Source organism: Tupaia chinensis, unplaced genomic scaffold (assembly GCF_000334495.1).
Source record: "Tupaia chinensis unplaced genomic scaffold, TupChi_1.0 Scaffold000377_2, whole genome shotgun sequence".
Lineage (NCBI taxonomy): Eukaryota > Metazoa > Chordata > Mammalia > Scandentia > Tupaiidae > Tupaia > Tupaia belangeri.
Window position 1 is genome coordinate 2,669,371 of NW_006159876.1, and position 16,888 is coordinate 2,686,258.

Genomic DNA, 16,888 nt, shown 5'->3' on the forward strand with positions numbered 1-16,888 from the left:
TTTTTGAGAGGTTTTCGCTATAGGGCGCGTGCACTCACCAGACAGAGAGAGACAGAGAGACAGAAAGCAAGAAATCACCCCCCAGGGGCGATGGTCACACCGCAATCCCTTCTCCTCCATTCTCCTCTCGGGATCTTGGGCACGCACGCACACGCGCCTGGTGTGAGTTTTAAGCCACCGGGTCCGGGACGCGAACCACGGTCGACTATGTGGGAGTCCAGCGACATAGCCATTACGCCAACTGTTGGTTCCCTGGCAGATGTTCTTAGACAGTCGGTCTGTCAAGTTCCTTCCAGGCCTGCATCTCAAACTTCGTCTGCCCCCCACCCCCCGTACATCGTGCGACGTAAATCCTCATCCCCTGTCACCGCCACTGTCTCCAAGTCTTGTTTTTTTAAATTTTGCCATAGGGCACCTGCACCCTTTGGAGAGAGAGACAGAAAGAGAGGGAAAGTGAGAAATCACCCTGATGTCAGGCAGGGGGAGGAGGGCCGTGCAACAATCCTTTCTCCTCCATGGGCTCTTAGGATTCTGGGCATGCACGCACAGGTCCCCGATGTGTTTCCCAAGCCACCGGGTCTGGGACTCACACCGTGCAGTAGTCCAGTGGGATCCAGCCACCTTACCCTCCGCACTACCGGCTGGTGCCGCCTGCGAGTCTGAACACCGCCGCCCCCTGAGCGAGGCTCTGAACGCCTGCTGCAGCTGCCAAGGCCCACGTTCCTGCAGCCCGGCCACCGGCCCCTGCCCTCTGTCCGCAGCTGCTGCAGGTGCGCTACGGCGGCTGGCAGAACGCGAGCATGGTCACCTACTTCGACGACTACGCCAACCTGTGCTTCGAGGCCTTCGGGGACCGAGTGAAGCACTGGGTCACTTTCAGTGACCCTCGGGTGAGTTGAACCTCGAGGTGTGAGACCCCACTCCCCGGGGCGTCCATGTGCTCCCGCCACTTCTCACGGGCCCCCGGGCCCCGCGTTGTCCTGCAGGCGATAGCAGAGAACGGCTACGAGACGGGCCGCCACGCACCGGGCCTGAAGCTCCGCGGCACCGGCCTGTACAAGGCGGCCCACCACATCATCAAGGTGAGCCGCGGGCCCCGGGCCGGCCTCCGGGTGGCCAGCTCACGGCCAGCTGTCTGCCCAGGGCCCCGAGCTCGGCCCTCAGCCTCCCTCCCCAAACCAGCATCCACGGCGTCCGCCCTTCCACGAGGGCTCGTCGTCCAGTTCTCGGCTGGGTGCCGTCAAAGAGCTGGAGCACAGACGTGTGCCCGACTTGTCACCTGTAGGCCAGACTGTCCTGTGGAAACTGGGGGTGGGAGGAAGGGTGTGACAGGGAGCCAGGGACTGACGTCTCCAGCCAAGGAGCAGGAAGTCGCCAGTGGCCGGCGAAGGACAGCAACGAGCAGGGGCCGGGAGGGGTCGTGACAGCACGGCCCTGGAAGGTCCAGGGGTTTCAGAGAAGGGGCAGTTTAGAAGCAGCAGCCAAAGCAAAGCACACACCACCCCTCTCGCAGGCCCTGAAGTAAGTGGGGCGCGAGGGGAAAAACGAGCCCGAGAAGGCCGCGCTGGGGGTGCTCTTTAGCAGCCGGAGCCTCTGGGGCGAGGAAAGGGAAGGGGACATTAGAGATGCTCAGTGACTGGTCCAGAGGTGGGCGGTGGGGGGACGGGGTCACACCGCAGGGCGCGAGGCATGGTGGCAATGGCCCCCACGGCCACTTCATACCAGGTCTGTTCATGCTGAAAGGCGCGGGGACCACCGGGTGACATGCCAGACCCCCAGCTCACATCCAGGACAGTTTCCCCATTCTTCCTACTCGGCCGCAGAGGCAGAGCTGTGAGCACAGCTTTAAGGGGAACATGCAGGTCTCTCATTAGGCCTCACTTATCAAAGGTGCTCATCTGGGAACCAACAGGTGGCGTGGTGGTTAAGGGGCTGGACTCCCACATGGCTGACTATGGCTCAAGTCCCGGACCTGGAGGCTTGCTTTCTCACTTTCCCTTTCTCTATGGTCAAATTTAAAAAAATCATATAACGAATAGAACTAACTAAATAAATAATTCTTTTAAAAAAATCTGTTTCACAGCCAAAGGTCAATTCTTTAGCTCTATACTCTCCTTCAAACTTCATAGGCCCTTTAGAAATCAGCGTGTCTGAGGGGAGGAGACAGGATCTTGTGTTCCCCTTCCTTGGATCCTTGAGGGATTACTGGGCCCTTTAGTTATGTTCTTCTTTTAAACATTAATTTATGTATTTGTCGTGATTTTTCAAGGTGCCGGGTTCAAGACTGGAATCACTGTCAGCCATGTGGGAATCCAGCACCTTAACCGCTAAGCTTGGGACCAGCAGTTGGCGTAATGGCTATGTCACTGGACTCCCATGTAGTCAATCGCAGTTTGAGTCCTGGACCTGGTGACTTAAGCTCACTCTGGGCGCATGTGTGTGCGTGCCCAAGATCCTGAGAGGAGAATGGAGGAGAAGGGATTGCGGCATGAACATCCCCCCTGGGGGTGATTTCTTGCTTTCTGCTTTTCTCTCTGTCTTTCTGGTGAATGCACATGCCCTATAGCAGAAACCTCTCCAAAAAAAAAAAAAAAAAAGTGCTAAGCTGAATGGATATGATTTTGATGCTGAGAGGTTCTGCTTCATTAGACAAGCCAAGAACTGTTTTTCACATTTTATTTATTCTTATGCATGGGAGACGGGGTCCCCAGGAGACAGGAGGGACCCCCAATGGTGCTGATCACTCCACAATCCCCTTCTCTAGTTCTCCATCCCATCAGGATCATGGGCATGCGTGTTGCCACCAGGGCCAGATCCAAACTGTGGCCAGCCACGTGGGATCTGGTCTCCTGTACACAGCACGTACCCGAGGCCCTGCAGTGGCCTGCCCTGTCTGTCTTGTGGGCTGTTGCGGGCAGGCAGAAAGGAAACACAGGCAGAGATGGCAGCAAGGGCTCTAAGACAGATTGGCCAAATGTCATAGCCTTGAGATATTCAGTTATTCTAATTCAGAGTTTCTCAGACGTCAGTGAGTATCAGAATCATGTGAGGCCCTTATTAAAACATAGGACCAGCAGTTGGTGTAATGGCTGTGCCACTGGACTCCTATGGAGTCAACTGCAGTTCGAGCCCTGGACTCGGTGACTTAAACTCACGCTGGGAGCGTGCGCATGTGTGCCCAAGATCCCGAGAGGGGAATGGAGGAGAAGGGATTGCGGCGTGGCCATCCCTCCTGGGGGGTGATTTCTCGCTTTCTGTCTCTGCCTCTCTCTTTCTGGCTAGCACATGTGCCTTTTATCAAAAACCTCTCCAAAAAATAAAATAAAATAAACACAGGACCAGCAGATGGTTATGTTGCTGGGCTCCCAAATGGCAGACCATGGTTGGAGTCCAGACAAGGAGACCTGAAACTCACACCAGGCGCATGTGGGTGCATGCCCAAAATTTCGAGAGAATGAAGGGATTGCAGTGGACCATCTCCCCTGGGGGGTGATTTCTCGCTTTCTATCTCTCTGTCTCTGTCTTCCTAGCGAGCACATGCACCCTATAGCAAAAATCTCTCCAAAAAAAAAAAAAGAAAGAAAAAAGATTTCGGGGGACGAGCAGTTGGCATAATGGTTATGTCACTAGACTCCCACTTGACTATGGTTCGAGTTCTGGACCCGGCAGTTTAAAACTCATGCTGGGTGCATATACATGAGTGCTCAAGATCCTGAGAGGAGAATGAAGAAGGGATTGTGCTTCGGGGTGATTTCTCACTTTCTGTCTCTCCGTCTCTCCAGTGAGCACACACACCCTATAGCAAAAATCTCTCTCACATAAAGGGGGGAAAGTTTGCTGGCTCACCCCAGAGCTTCTGACGCAGCAGGTCTGAGTGGAGCCTGTGAGGGCTTTATGCCAGTTTCGACAGGCTCATCCGCAACAGAGACGTCGAGTCCAGGCTGGGCTGACAAAATGCAGGTCTAAGCTGGATCTTGAGGGTTAGCGAGGAGAAGGGCCGCTGTGGACTGAGAAGGGAGAGGAGGGCCGAGGCAACACCGCAATGACGTCCCGCTCCTCTTTCAGGCCCACGCCAAAGCCTGGCACTCTTACAACAGGAAGTGGCGTCACAAGCAGCAAGGTGAGCCATCACGCGTGTGCACGTCACGCATGCACACTGTCACATGTGTGCCATACAGAGTCGGAGGGACCACCTCATGCCCACCTCCCACCTGCTCTTTCTTCTAAGGTCTGGTGGGCATTTCACTAAACTGCCACTGGGGGGAGCCTGTGGACACCAGCAACCCGAAGGACATAGAGGCTGCCGAGCGGTACCTGCAGTTCTGCCTGGGCTGGTTCGCGGACCCCGTTTACACTGGTGACTACCCTCAAGTCATGAAGGACAATATCGGTGAGCCCAGTCACGCGCTTTCCAACTCCAGGTACCACCGCGACAAATACGGAGCTCAAGGGCAATGAGCAAGAGGCAGGGGGACGAGGGGCACGTGGGGCTCTGGGAGGCATCCGAGCATTGAGACCTGGTCCGTTCCTCCCACCCGGCACTCCATCTTAACCGCAGGGGAGTAGAGCGAGACGTCAGAGACGCGGCCACCGGCAGGCGTCAGGTCTGTCCTGAGCTCTCGTCATCTGAGGAGTCCTTTCCAAGCTCTGGTTTCCAGTGTTAGGGGAGGGCTCACAGGCGCTATCAGGCTGGACGCTTCTAACTGCCACAGGGCAGAAAGCCCTACCTAAAATCGCTTCGGATGTAGGGAATTTCTCATCTGAGCCGCAAGGGATTCAGGACTAGTTAACCCGACACTAATGGATGTCTTCATTTAAAAAAAAAAAATAATTATTTTATTTATTTTAATTTGACCAGAATGAGAAAAAGAGAGAGAGGGTAAGCCGCCAGGTCTGAGACTCAAGCCGCGACTGGCCCATGTGGGAGTCCAGCCACCTGCTGGCCCCTCTAATGGATGTCTTTAAGGACCCAGCCTCATTGCGTCTTCATACTCTGGGCACCTTTAGTTACCCCATCGGCCACGCCCCATGGCCCTAGCATGACTGCAGCAGCTCCAGGCATCACATCTTTTTCATAACTTTGGCTCTCTGGGAGCCCTTGAGATTTCACATACATTTTGGAAGGATTTTTCTCTTTTGCCAAGAACATCACTGGGTTTTTGATGGGGATGGCACGGAATCTGTAGATCACATGGGGCAGTGCTGGTATCTTCACAATCAAGTCTTTTAATCCAAAAACATGAAGATGTCTTTCCACTTATTTAATTTCTTTTAGCAATGACTTGTAGCTTTCATTGTGTAAATCTTTGACCTCTGTGGTTAATTCCTAAGTATTTTATTCTTTTGATGCCACTGTAAGTGGAATTGTTTTGTTAATTTCCTTTGCAGATTGCTCATTGTTAGTATACAAAAATTCAACTGACTTTTGTTCATTGACTGTATCTAGCCACTTTGCTGAATTCATTTATTAGTTCCAAAAGTTTTGTGGGTTTTTTTGGTGGAATCTTTAGTTTTCTACAAAATAACATTTCATCTGCAGAGATGACTTTACTTCTCCCTTTTCAAAATTTGCATTGATTGATTGATTGATTTGCTACAGGGTGTGTGTGCTCGCTGGAGACAGAAGAGACAGATGATGGGGTGGGGGAATGAGAAATCACCCCCCAGGGGGGTGGCCGCACCACAGTCCCTTCTCCTCCATTCTCCTCTTGGGATCTTGGACATGCACGTACACGTGTTCGGTGTGATTTTCAAGCCACCAGGTCCAGGACTCAAACCACCAGTCAGGTTTGTGGGATCCAGCTACCTTAACCTCCACACTACCTGCTGGCCCAAGATGCCTTGCATTTTTTTTTCTTGTCTTATTGCTCTGGCATTGAAGAGAAGTGGTAAGCGTGGGCATCCTTGCCTTGTTCTTCTTAGCTAAGAACAAAACAATCTTCCCAGGAAATAGCTTCCCAGCCCCAGCTGACTTTCCTTTTTGCTGCCAGGGACAGAAATGTCACATACCCAGGGATGCTCTAGACAACCGCGATAGGGCCCCAGAGGCTGGGGAGGGGCCAGGGATCCCCTAAGGAAAAACCCCTCTGGAAGGGGAAGAGGGCAAGACAGGCAAAGGGCTACTGCGGCGTGGGAATCTGAGGTATCCGCCTACAGCCACCCTGGAAGGCAGAGGGGCGAGGATAACCCTGAAATGGGTCACACTCTCAACCAGGCAACACGGCAGGGTGGCGAGGCAGCTGCATCTCACACGGCCGACCGCACAACTCAAGTCCTGGGCCCAGTGACTTAGGAAACATGCAGGTGCACGTGCATTCATATCCCAAATTCCAAAAAGACGGAGAGATGGAGTGGAAGGGATTTCGATTTGACCACTGCTGGGGGGGTGGCGGGGGGGTGCCTTCTCCTCTCTCTCTCTGGCGACATCCATCTTGAGCACCGAAAGAGAGAAAAAGCAGGTTCCAGTCTCACGCGAGGTGTTTTAGACGTCTAGGAGAGCACTGTTGGCCTCTCAGGTTCCCGTGGCTAAAGCACCGCCTGTCAGCCATACCTGGAACAGGGGAAGGCGGGCTCCGATCCCAACTCTGGCAGTAATTAGTGGGTGACTGGCCAAGGGCGTAACCTCGTCTGGTCTCAATCTTATCATCTGAAAGCGAAAGGATCAAAGTAACCGCAAATTCTTTCAGCAGTAACAGGTTCTGTGACACTTCTGTGCATATACTCGAAAATCTCAAGATTTCCTCGATATGCACGGAAGACGCCCCAGGGCAGGTGCCTGTGTCTCTGCAGTACACCCTATCTTTCACGGGGTGCGTTCCCTCCCCCAAGACCCTCAGAGGCCACTGCATGTGCCACAGTAGAATTTCACTGAAAAGCCAAATTGATTGTGATGGAGTTCTTGGGCTCAACACCAATAATCCCAGACCCCAGCAGCTCTAATTCTGGATGATTCAAGTGGGAAGAGGGCTGAACTTCGACTTCGTACATGTGGAAAGAAGGATCCTCTTCGCTGTTGATGTTTTATTTACTAGGGCGGTCCCCGCAACCTAGTGTGAACTGGAGGCATGAAAGCCATGCTGAGTGTGTGTTCATGTGTGCCCCAAATCCCCAAAGGACCGAGAAATGGACAAGGGACTGTGGCGCAACCACGTACCACGGGCGGTGTGTGCTCCCCTCACCCCTCTCCAGCACACGTGCCTTCTGGGAAAATAAGATTAAAACTTAGTAGTGAAAGCACCCTGCCTGCACTACGTCTAGGCCCTTCTAAGCACTTTTAGTCACAATACATACATAAAGAGAAGTGACTTTAGGTCAGTGCTGCCCAGAACTTCCTGTGATGACAGAAATGCTCTACATTTGTGCTTTCTGACACGACGCCCTCAAGCCACCTGTGCCTAGTACAATTTAAATGAATTAAAATAAAATTTCAGACTGGGGGTGGACCAGCAGGTGGCACAGTGGTGAAGGCGCTGGACTCCCACATGGCAGACTGGTTTGAGTCCCTGGCCAAATCACACCAGGCGCATGTGTGTGCGTGTCCAAAATCCCAGAAGAATGGAGACGGGATTGCAGCACAGCCACTCCCCCTGGGGACTGGTTTATCACTTTCCCTCTCTCTGTCTCTCTCTGACAAGCACATGCACCAAAAAATAAAAAAAAAAAAAAAAAATAAATCAGGCCAGTGTAACTGAATGAAAGATTCGGCCACACCAGCTGTCTCTCTGTAGCCACGAGTGGTGAGGAGCTACTGTATTAAGTGGTACCAGAACAATACCTTGTGTTTTTCTCAAGTTACTAAATAGAACCAAAAGTAACACACTATTTTTTTAAATTATGTATTTTATTTATTCATTTTTTAAAATTGGACCAGAGAGAGAGAGAAAAGGTGAGAAAGCAAGCCACCGGGTCTGGGATTCGAACCGCAGTCACGTAGGAGTCCAGCGCCTTAACCACCATGTCACCTGCCGGTCCCAACATGCTAGTATTTTAAAAGTATTTAACAATACAAACTTTTCACTCATTTAATCTAAACCACTAGTCTCTTTGGAAATATTTCTATATTTTAGATCAATTCATAAAAATGTTGCTGTATTTTATTCAAAACTTTTTTTTTTTGCAAAGGATATGTTTCAAATTTTTTAAAATATCAAGTGGGGTCAGTGAGGCCAGAGGCCAGCAGGTGGCATGTGGTTAAGGCTCTGGACTCCCGCATGGGGGAACCATGGTTCAAGACCTGAAGATAGCAGCTTGCTCGCTCGCTCGCTCGCTTGCTCTCCCTGGGGAGTGTACATGCCCTATGGCAAATTTAAAATAATAATAATAAGAAAACAAAATTAAATAAATAAAAAATTGAAGTGAGGCCAGCTGGCGGCGGAGTGGTAGTGTGGTGCTCCTGGATGCTGCTCCCACATTGGAAGGTCCGGGTTCACGTCCTACGACCTCCCTGTGCACACCAGCACATACGTGTGCACCTGACCCTGGATGCTGAGGCTGGCGTGGGATTGCAGCACAGAGACCCTGCTGGAGTACTGGCCTCTCTCCCTCTCTTTACAGAAGAAATAAACTTAAAAAAAAAAAAAGTACCAGGGCAGCCCATAGTGCAGTGGTTAAGTGCCATTACACAGGGAGCTGGATCCCACATTACCAATCATTGTTCGAATCCCAGCCCTTGCGGTGTGAAAAGCAGGCTGGGTGTGGTGTGTGCATGCCTGAACTCCTGGCCAGGAGGAATGGGGAGAGGACTGTGGTGTGACCACGACCCCTCAAGCATCTCTCTGGCAAGTATATGTGCCTTCTGGTAATTAAAAAAATAAGAGGATTAATAAAAAGGTACGAAGTAAAAAAAAAAAAGTGAAGCTCCCTCCCTCGACAGATGCACGGTGCACATGTGGGCAGACCATGCCGCTGTCAGCACACGTGCTTCTCACATGCGACACTGCACCTTTTCCCCACGTAATCGCGTCTCAGCAATCTCTTCCCCGTGGTGTATAAGGCGTTGTCTCATCTGCCCTCCAACGTGGCTGCAGTGCTGCATGGACGGACATACCACCGGCTACTCAACCAGTCCCTACTTACGGACACCGTGTTGTCGGTCTCGTGCTGCTTCATTCCCAGTGAAGACCTGGTACTCGGGAGCACGGACAGGATGCGCAGACTGGGAAGTGCTCCAAGGACAGCCGGCTCTGCGAGCTCACAGGACCAGCAGCGGTATTCGAGCCTGTGGTCTCCACACCACTGGCCTTTCAGCTCCCTCCCAGAGGGCCAAAACTGCAAGCTTTTTTTTTGGAGAGGGTTTTTGCTATAGGGCATGTGTGCTCGCCAGAAAGACAGAGACAGAGACAGAAAGTGAGAAATCACCCCCCAGGAGGGATGGCCACACCACAATCCCTTCTCCTCCATTCTCCTCTCAGGATCTTGGGCGCACATGCGCCCAGGGTGAGTTCTAAGCCACTGGGTCCGGGACGTGAACCGCGGTCGACTATGTGGGAGTCCAGTGACATAGCCATTACGCCAACTGCTGGTCCCAAAACTGCCAACTTCTTAAGTTCCTTTCAAGAGAGAGAAAGAGAGACCCTAGGCAGGGCCCTGCCATGCCGTGTCTCCCCCAGCCAGTTGCGATCACAATGAGCACACGTGCACGGTATGTTCGGGGTGGCCAGGGATCTGAACACAGGCCTCCCACGTGGCTCCCTGCCACCTGCGCCACCACGGCTGAGACCCAGATTATTAGTTTTGAATCAAAGAAATAATGGAAGAATCGGGGGACCAGCAGGTGGTGTGGTGGTTAAGGCACTGGATACTCCCATATGGCTGACCATGGTTCGAGTCCCAGACCTGGTGGCTTGCTTCCTCACTTTCTCTCTCTCTGGTCAAATTAAACAAATGAGTGAATAAAATAAAATAAAATAAATAATTATTTAAAAACCACACTTTCTTTAAAAAAAAAAAAAGAAAAAGAAAGAAAAAGGAATACAACTCTACTTCTTTCCCCAGGCTACCCCAGCTGTCTACACTCCACTTAGTGAAGAGTCTGAAAACATCACTTTCTTTTTGGAGAGGCTTTTGCTATAGGGCACGTGCGCTTGGCAGAAAGACAGAGACAGAGACAGGAAGCGAGAAATCACTGCCCAGGGGGGAGGACCACGCCGCAATCCCTTCTCCTCCTTTCTCCTCTCGGGATCTTGGGCACTCATGCACACGCGCCTGGTGTGACTTTAAGCTACCGGGTCCGGGACTCGAGCCGTGGTCGACTATGTGGGAGTTCAGCGACATAGCCATTGCACTAACTGCTGGTCCCAAAACATCAGTTTTAAGCAACATAGGTTTTAAAATATTTTGGACAGTATTCAAATGTCAAAACTCTAGCCTGAAAGACTAAGGTTGTACTTTTCAGGCAGAGATGAACCCTAAAGCCCGGCATTATGGCAACATGCTCGTACCATCACAATGTGAGGAAGGGTGGCGAGCGCACTTGGTGAAACCATGTTCTCCCGACAGGAAGGAAGAGCGAGGAGCAAGGCCTGGAGGTGTCGCGCTTACCGGCCTTCTCGCTCCAGGAGAAGAGCCACGTCAAGGGCACGGCGGACTTCCTGGGAGTAGGTCACTTTACTACTCGGTACATCACAGAGAGGAGCTACCCCGCCCGCCAGGGGCCCAGCTACCAGAACGACCGTGACTTACTAGAACTCATTGACCCCAACTGGCCAGATCTGGGGTCCAGCTGGCTGTACTCGGTGCCATGGGGATTTAGAAGGCTCCTCCACTTTGCTCAGGTGATTAGCAAATGACGCTACTTAAGACATTTAGACTCGACTCCACGGGCTCACAGCTTAAGCTTGGGTGCGTCTCCGTTCAGGGGAATACAGCAGAATAAGCCCAGTTCCTCAGACCGCAGAGGCCACTACAGGCCTGCAGACGGACGCCAGCAACGAACAGCCATTTCTGTGTGCATCGCCTTGGCGAAAATTCTTACCCCACTTTTAGATATTTTGTTGCCCCTTTCAAAAACCTGAAAAATACTTGAAAAGAGTAAGACCTAAAGTACTCGTCCCCTCTAACAATGCCGACTTACTGATAAATATATTCTTTCCTATGACCTTGTCTCCTGCCTACGTCCGTCTGTAAACGCAGGAACTGACAGCTGCTGAATGCTAAAATAGACTTGATGCGGATGTGCAGGCTTGAATATGCTTTCCCATATGAAGCTCTGACTGACACCCACCTGTAAGTCCGAATTTTTAAGACATGCATTCCTGTGACTCACTTTCAGACGCAATATGGCAACCCTCCCATCTATGTGACAGAAAACGGAGCATCTCAAAAATTCCACTGTACTCAGTTATGTGATGAGTGGAGAATTCAGTACCTCAAAGGATACATAAATGAAATGCTAAAAGGTGAGATACTCCAAGACTGTCTTCACGAAGTCTTCTGCTTACTCGTGGTCAACTAGTTCTCGCTTCTAATCTCGGAAACGGGAAGGCTGTAACATAGTGTCTTCACGTTATTTTCCTAAGTAAGTGAAATGCATTAAAAACTGACTGAAATGTCTTTGCAGCTATCAAAGACGGTGCTAATATAAAAGGGTATACTTCCTGGTCTCTGCTGGACAAGTTTGAATGGGAGAAAGGATACTCAGATAGATATGGATTCTACTATGTCGAATTTAACGACAGAAACAAGCCTCGTTATCCAAAGGCTTCGGCTGAGTATTACAAGAAGATTATCGCCGCCAATGGGTTTCCCAGTCCAAGAGAGGTAGGACGGGTTTCCCGGGTTACCAGGTCCGGACTGAGGAGGAGCTGGGCAGCTGAGATGCAGTTTGAGCAGTGCCCCCTCTTCCTCCGGGAGAGGCAGCACAGCCCCTTACCTCCGCCCCCACCTCCCACACCTCTTTGCTCGTTTGCTCAGAATGGAGCAAGCATGCCTTCATTCAGTCCCTCAATACAGAGGGCAGCATTCAGGGCGTGACTAGAGGTTATGCAGTGCTGGGTGCTCCAGGTTATAAGCCAAAATCAATGGATACTTCAGTTAAATGTTATCCGAAATGTGGTATCTTCATGCAAATGAGCGTTACCTCCTCTTCAACGTAAGTAAAAAAACAGTTAAGTAAACTGAATGCATAGCGATCATATAATATTCATTTCTTTCCCAATAGAATGGCAGGGTTTCTAACACACTAGCTCCAAAATGAGACTTAAAATAATCAAACTTAATACATCTTTCAAATCTACCACACGTTTATAATAATCTACAATTATTTATCACCTTTCTATTCTCTATGTTACTGCACCTATTGGAGAAAAGCAACTACAATTTAGAGAGCCTTAAAAATCATTTCAAAAAATAAATCTCACTGGGCCAGCAGGTGGCATGGTGGCCAAGGCACCAGATCCCATATGGCCAACAGCACGGTTCAAATCCCAGACCTGCTGGCCTGAAAAACATGCCAGGTGGGAATGTGTGCAGACCCAAAATCCCAAGGGGAAAACAGAAAAAAAAATGGCAGTGTGGCCACCTTCCCTGGGAGGTGATTCTCATTTTTCCTCTCTCTCTGGTGAGCACACATGCCCTACAGCAAAAGACTAAAATAAATAAATAAATAAATCTCACTTGTCAACTGAAATTCTTTTAAGGTGAGCGTTGTGAGACTATAAACGGGAGCAGGAATTGGTAGCTATTGGGCGCTGTACACTTTTACATCTGAAAAGCACTAAATTATACAATTCTCAAGAATAAAAACTGTACACATAGGTGTACAATATATATGAACTAATTTAAACCATGGGTAGATTTTAAAAAATACTTACCTTTACCCCATATTTATTTTGAAAAATAATTTCAAACAGCAAAAGATTAGTCTGAGCAAAAACATTACTGACCAAGTGGGTTTTTATTAGGTGGAAGGTTGGCACCTCAAAGCCTTGGAAACTTGCTCTATCAACAACCAGATGCTTGCTGTAGGTGAGTGTACATTAATTCTCTCCTTTAATAGTTAGAGCCCAGAATTACACATGTAACATGACATTACCACAGTCTCAAAATGGGGATCTATCTGAAGTCAATCTTCTAAAACCACTAATGACTAAAATGGATTTTTTTTTTACTTAATTAAGGCAACATCAAATTTCCTTTCATGGGTAGCAAGCACTTAAGTGCTGTGTATAAAATAAAAAGTCAGATCTCTGCAGTTTGGAAAGCATGCTGGACACGGTGCATGTGTGCCCAAACCAGGACGGGAGGTGCTCTCTCCCCGGTGAGCGCACATGCCCCCTGGAAATAAAGGTGCTGGACACTCCCACATGGCCGACCACGGTTTGAATCCTGGACCTGGTAGCGGAGGGACGGCCAAGCCTCAACCCCTTCCCCTGTGCTCTCTCCAGGGTTCCGGGAGTGCACGTTCACATGCCCAGTGCTTTTCGGGCTGCCAGGTCTGGGACGTGTACCGCAGTCAGCCCTGTGCAATGCAGCTGCTGTAACCACTATGGCACTGGCTGGCCCTAAATTATTTTTCAATAAAGCAAACAAAAAGAAATAGAGTATTTTTCCTAGCTATGTGAAACGGAAATTAAAACGCTGGCTCAGGACCAGCGTCACAATGCAGCAATTCAGCACGGCATCGAAGTCAGAACTCACAGCCAACTAGGGTTTGAGTCCCGGGCAATGATTGGTGTGCACATACCCAGGATGCCAAAGGGAAGAGATGGAGAAAGACTGTGGCAGTACTAGGCCCCGCTGAAAGGGGTGTTCTCTCTTTGTGCACGCATACCAGCACATACCTCTGGCATTAAAAAAACGAAGAAAAAAATATGGTGGGGGTCAGCAGGAGGTATAGTGGTTACAGCACTGGACTCCCACATGGCTGACTGTGGTTCAAATCTCAGACCCGGCAGCTTGAAAATCATGGTGGACGCATATATGTGTGTCTCTCTCTAGACTAGTTAAAATAAATAAAATTAAATAAAATAACTCTTAAAAAAATTTCAAATTTAAAAAAGTAAATCTACCTTGAAAGGGATATTCTCTCTCTGCCTCTGATAAGCACACATGCCCCCTGGAAATTAAAAAGAAAACAACAAAAAAGAAATGTTTTATAAGAATTTCAAATGGAAAAAAACCCAAAAACCTACCCTGAAAGGGGTATTCACTCTAGCTTTACTCTTTCTGACTCATAATGTACGTTTATAGAACTATTTTAAACCAGAACAGACCTACTGTAGACAGGATGTGGAATCTGACAGGCAAATGAGCTCCATGAACACACTGGGGCCTCGTTTATCTCGTAACCAGGGAAACCAGCTCACAGCCTGAACGTGGGTTATGCACGTGAAATGTGCTTATCATTGAATTCTTAAAGATTACTATTTATGCAAGAATGACCATTAAAAACCTCACAGAGAAATTCTTATAATCCTTAAGCTACATAGCCACATCTTTGAAAGGTTGGAGATGTTGTCCAAGAATCTTTGCTTTGCAAATGCAGTAAGTTACAGGAACTATGGAATATGGCTGCTAATATTCTGAAATTGATTCGTGGTGAGCATAAGTAGTGATATACATTCAGATTTTATTATAGTAGCTGTGGAAAAGCCAAATTTAAGTTTTTAAAAAGTTATTTCCAGAGAGAGAAGTACCCCTGACAGGGTCTCACCACATCCAGAGTCACTCCCCAGGCCTCCCACCAGCAGCACCAGGGTGCACCTGGCAGGCCCAGCCAGCGTGGTGCAGCCTCTGGACCAGGCCGCATGGCGCCGACCACCTGCACCACCCCAGCTGGGCCACTTAGCAGTCTTCATCTGTATTTTCTGAAATCATTCACAAAGCTCTCACCTAATTTTTAAATCACATTTAATTTGCCATTTCTCTTTTAACAGTGAATAAGATTACAAAATTTGATGATGACATTTTTCAGGGTTTTCTAATACGTTAAAGCTTCTGGGATGAAGCTGTGTTTGTTAAAACAATCGCAATCGTATGTGCAGCTCTAGTTCTCTCTCCACCTTTCAGAGCCTTTGCTGAGTCACATGCAACTAGTGACGGAGGTCACGGTACCCACAGTCTGTGCCCTCGGCGTCCTCATCGCCGCCGTCCTACTCGCGCTCCTCCTGCGGAGACAAGGCTGACAAGGAATGGCCAGGTTCGCAGTGTCGGTTTTCAGAGATTCTTCAGGATCCTCCTCCTTTTTCTGCTTCAAAATTTTACACACAAGTCTGTTTCAGGCTCTGCAATAATTACCTTTTTATCTTTTTGATTTGTGCTGGGATTTAAGAAATAGAAAATAAAAATAAGCATAGATAAAATAAAAACCACCTTAATCTTACCCATCTCAAAGTCAATGTTAATGGTTTTCTATGTATTATCAATGAATTTTCATTTTACAAAAATGGGGCTATAGCACATGAACTGCTCTGTGAGTTCTGAACCTGCCTTTGCTGTAATGACGCTGTGACGTGCTAACCAGCCGCCCGGCACCGTTGTGCACGATAGAGCAAATGCACACGTTGTACCCTCCGAGGCTTCACACCCCAGGAGCCAGCCAAGGACGAGCCCTCGGTGTGCGCCAGGTAAGTGACCACACACGCTGGTCTCAAACTCGAATCACACCTCAATCAATGAAATACTGCAGAGAAATGGTACAAATGTACAGATCCTCTAAATCCCTGGGTATTCTGTTAGCTTTTGTTTTAAAGCACAGGGCACGTGTTAGCAGGGACCCTCGGGAGAGAGCAAGCACGAGCACAAGCCCCCCTACCCGGCCTGATCAGGCTGCAGTCCCTTCCCTCCATTTCCCCAGCCAGCGGGATCCTGGGCATGCGCATACATGCCTGGTATGTTTCAAGCCACTGGGGCAGAGGGTCAAACCAGCTGGTCATATGGGATCAGACTCCCTTCACAGTTATTATTATTATTTTTTATTTGCTACTTGGCATGTGTGCTGTCCAGAGAGAGAGAGACAGAGAGAGAGACAAAGTGAGAAAGCAAGCCACCAGGTTCAGGACTTGAACTGTGGTCAGCCATGTTGGGAGTCCAGCACTTTAACCACCATGCCATCTGCTGGCCCCATTATTATTATTTTTAATTTGAACAGAGAGAGGCAGAGAGGGAAGGAAAATGAGAAAGTAAGCCAGCAGATCCAAGACTTAAACTGCAGCTGGCCATGTGGGAGTCCAACACCTCAACCACCATGTCAGCTTCTGAGTCCTGATATTTTGTTTTTAAAATTAAGGACCATTTTATCCTTAACTAAAAATGCTAAAATGCTATTTTTTTTTTAAAGTTTTTGCCAGATAGAAACAGAGACAATAAGAAAAACAGTAAGAAATCACCCTTCAAAAGGATGCCCTGCTGCAATCACTTCTCCCTCTGGAGTCCTGGGTGCACATGCACATGCACCTGGTGTGATTCTGAAGCCACCAGGTCCGGGACTCGAATGGCAGTCGGCCATGTGGGAGTCCAGTGACATAACTGCTATGCCATTTGCTGGTCCCATATACCAAAACATTTTTAAAAGGGCATTTATTTTGGGGGCCAGTCCCAGTCCTGTAACTGCTGGAATAAAATTGTTTTTAACAAAACTTTGTTTTCAATGTCAAATTGGTCTATGTTCAGAATTTTTCTCTCCCATTAATGTTTTCAAAATCAAACTCGCTCTGCTGTATATAGATAGATTTAAAAAAACAAAGGCATTTTGACTCAAAAACATTTATTTCCATTTCCCTGTTTCTAAGATTAAACTGATCCAGTGCGCACAGGGGGCGTGGTGGCTAAAGGAGCTGGACTCCACGTGGGCAACCACAGTTAGCGTGCCCGACTTGGTGGCTTGCTTTCTCACTTTCTCTCTCTGCGTCTTTCTCTGGTCAAACCGAAAGGTAACAATAACGAACAAATA

The 16,888-nt window shown here is 48.9% G+C and overlaps 2 protein-coding genes across 5 annotated transcripts in view; one reads left to right on the top strand and one right to left on the bottom strand.

Moving 5' to 3' along the window:
• Positions 1 to 15,189, top strand: part of LCTL (lactase like) — a 20,276-nt gene extending 5,087 nt beyond the window's left edge. For both annotated transcript variants that reach the window (XM_027773813.1, XM_006153486.3), the window contains 9 exons: positions 762 to 890; positions 987 to 1,082; positions 4,066 to 4,120; positions 4,229 to 4,390; positions 10,498 to 10,772; positions 11,270 to 11,396; positions 11,558 to 11,757; positions 12,900 to 12,963; positions 15,007 to 15,189. In XM_027773813.1, coding sequence (XP_027629614.1) covers positions 762 to 890; positions 987 to 1,082; positions 4,066 to 4,120; positions 4,229 to 4,390; positions 10,498 to 10,772; positions 11,270 to 11,396; positions 11,558 to 11,757; positions 12,900 to 12,963; positions 15,007 to 15,122 — 1,224 coding nt within the window. In that variant the 3' untranslated portion in view covers positions 15,123 to 15,189. The remainder of the gene's footprint in view (positions 1 to 761; positions 891 to 986; positions 1,083 to 4,065; positions 4,121 to 4,228; positions 4,391 to 10,497; positions 10,773 to 11,269; positions 11,397 to 11,557; positions 11,758 to 12,899; positions 12,964 to 15,006) is intronic.
• The window catches only part of ZWILCH (zwilch kinetochore protein), a 56,233-nt gene continuing 54,476 nt past the window's right edge, over positions 15,132 to 16,888 (bottom strand). For 2 of the 3 annotated variants that reach the window (XM_006153485.3, XM_014589755.2), the window contains exon 19: positions 15,132 to 15,256. Coding sequence is in view for 1 of the 3 variants with exons in the window: in XM_027773812.1 (XP_027629613.1) it covers positions 15,231 to 15,256 (26 nt within the window). In the remaining 2 variants the exon portion in view is untranslated. The remainder of the gene's footprint in view (positions 15,257 to 16,888) is intronic. The other variant, XM_027773812.1, reaches the window with a different exon arrangement.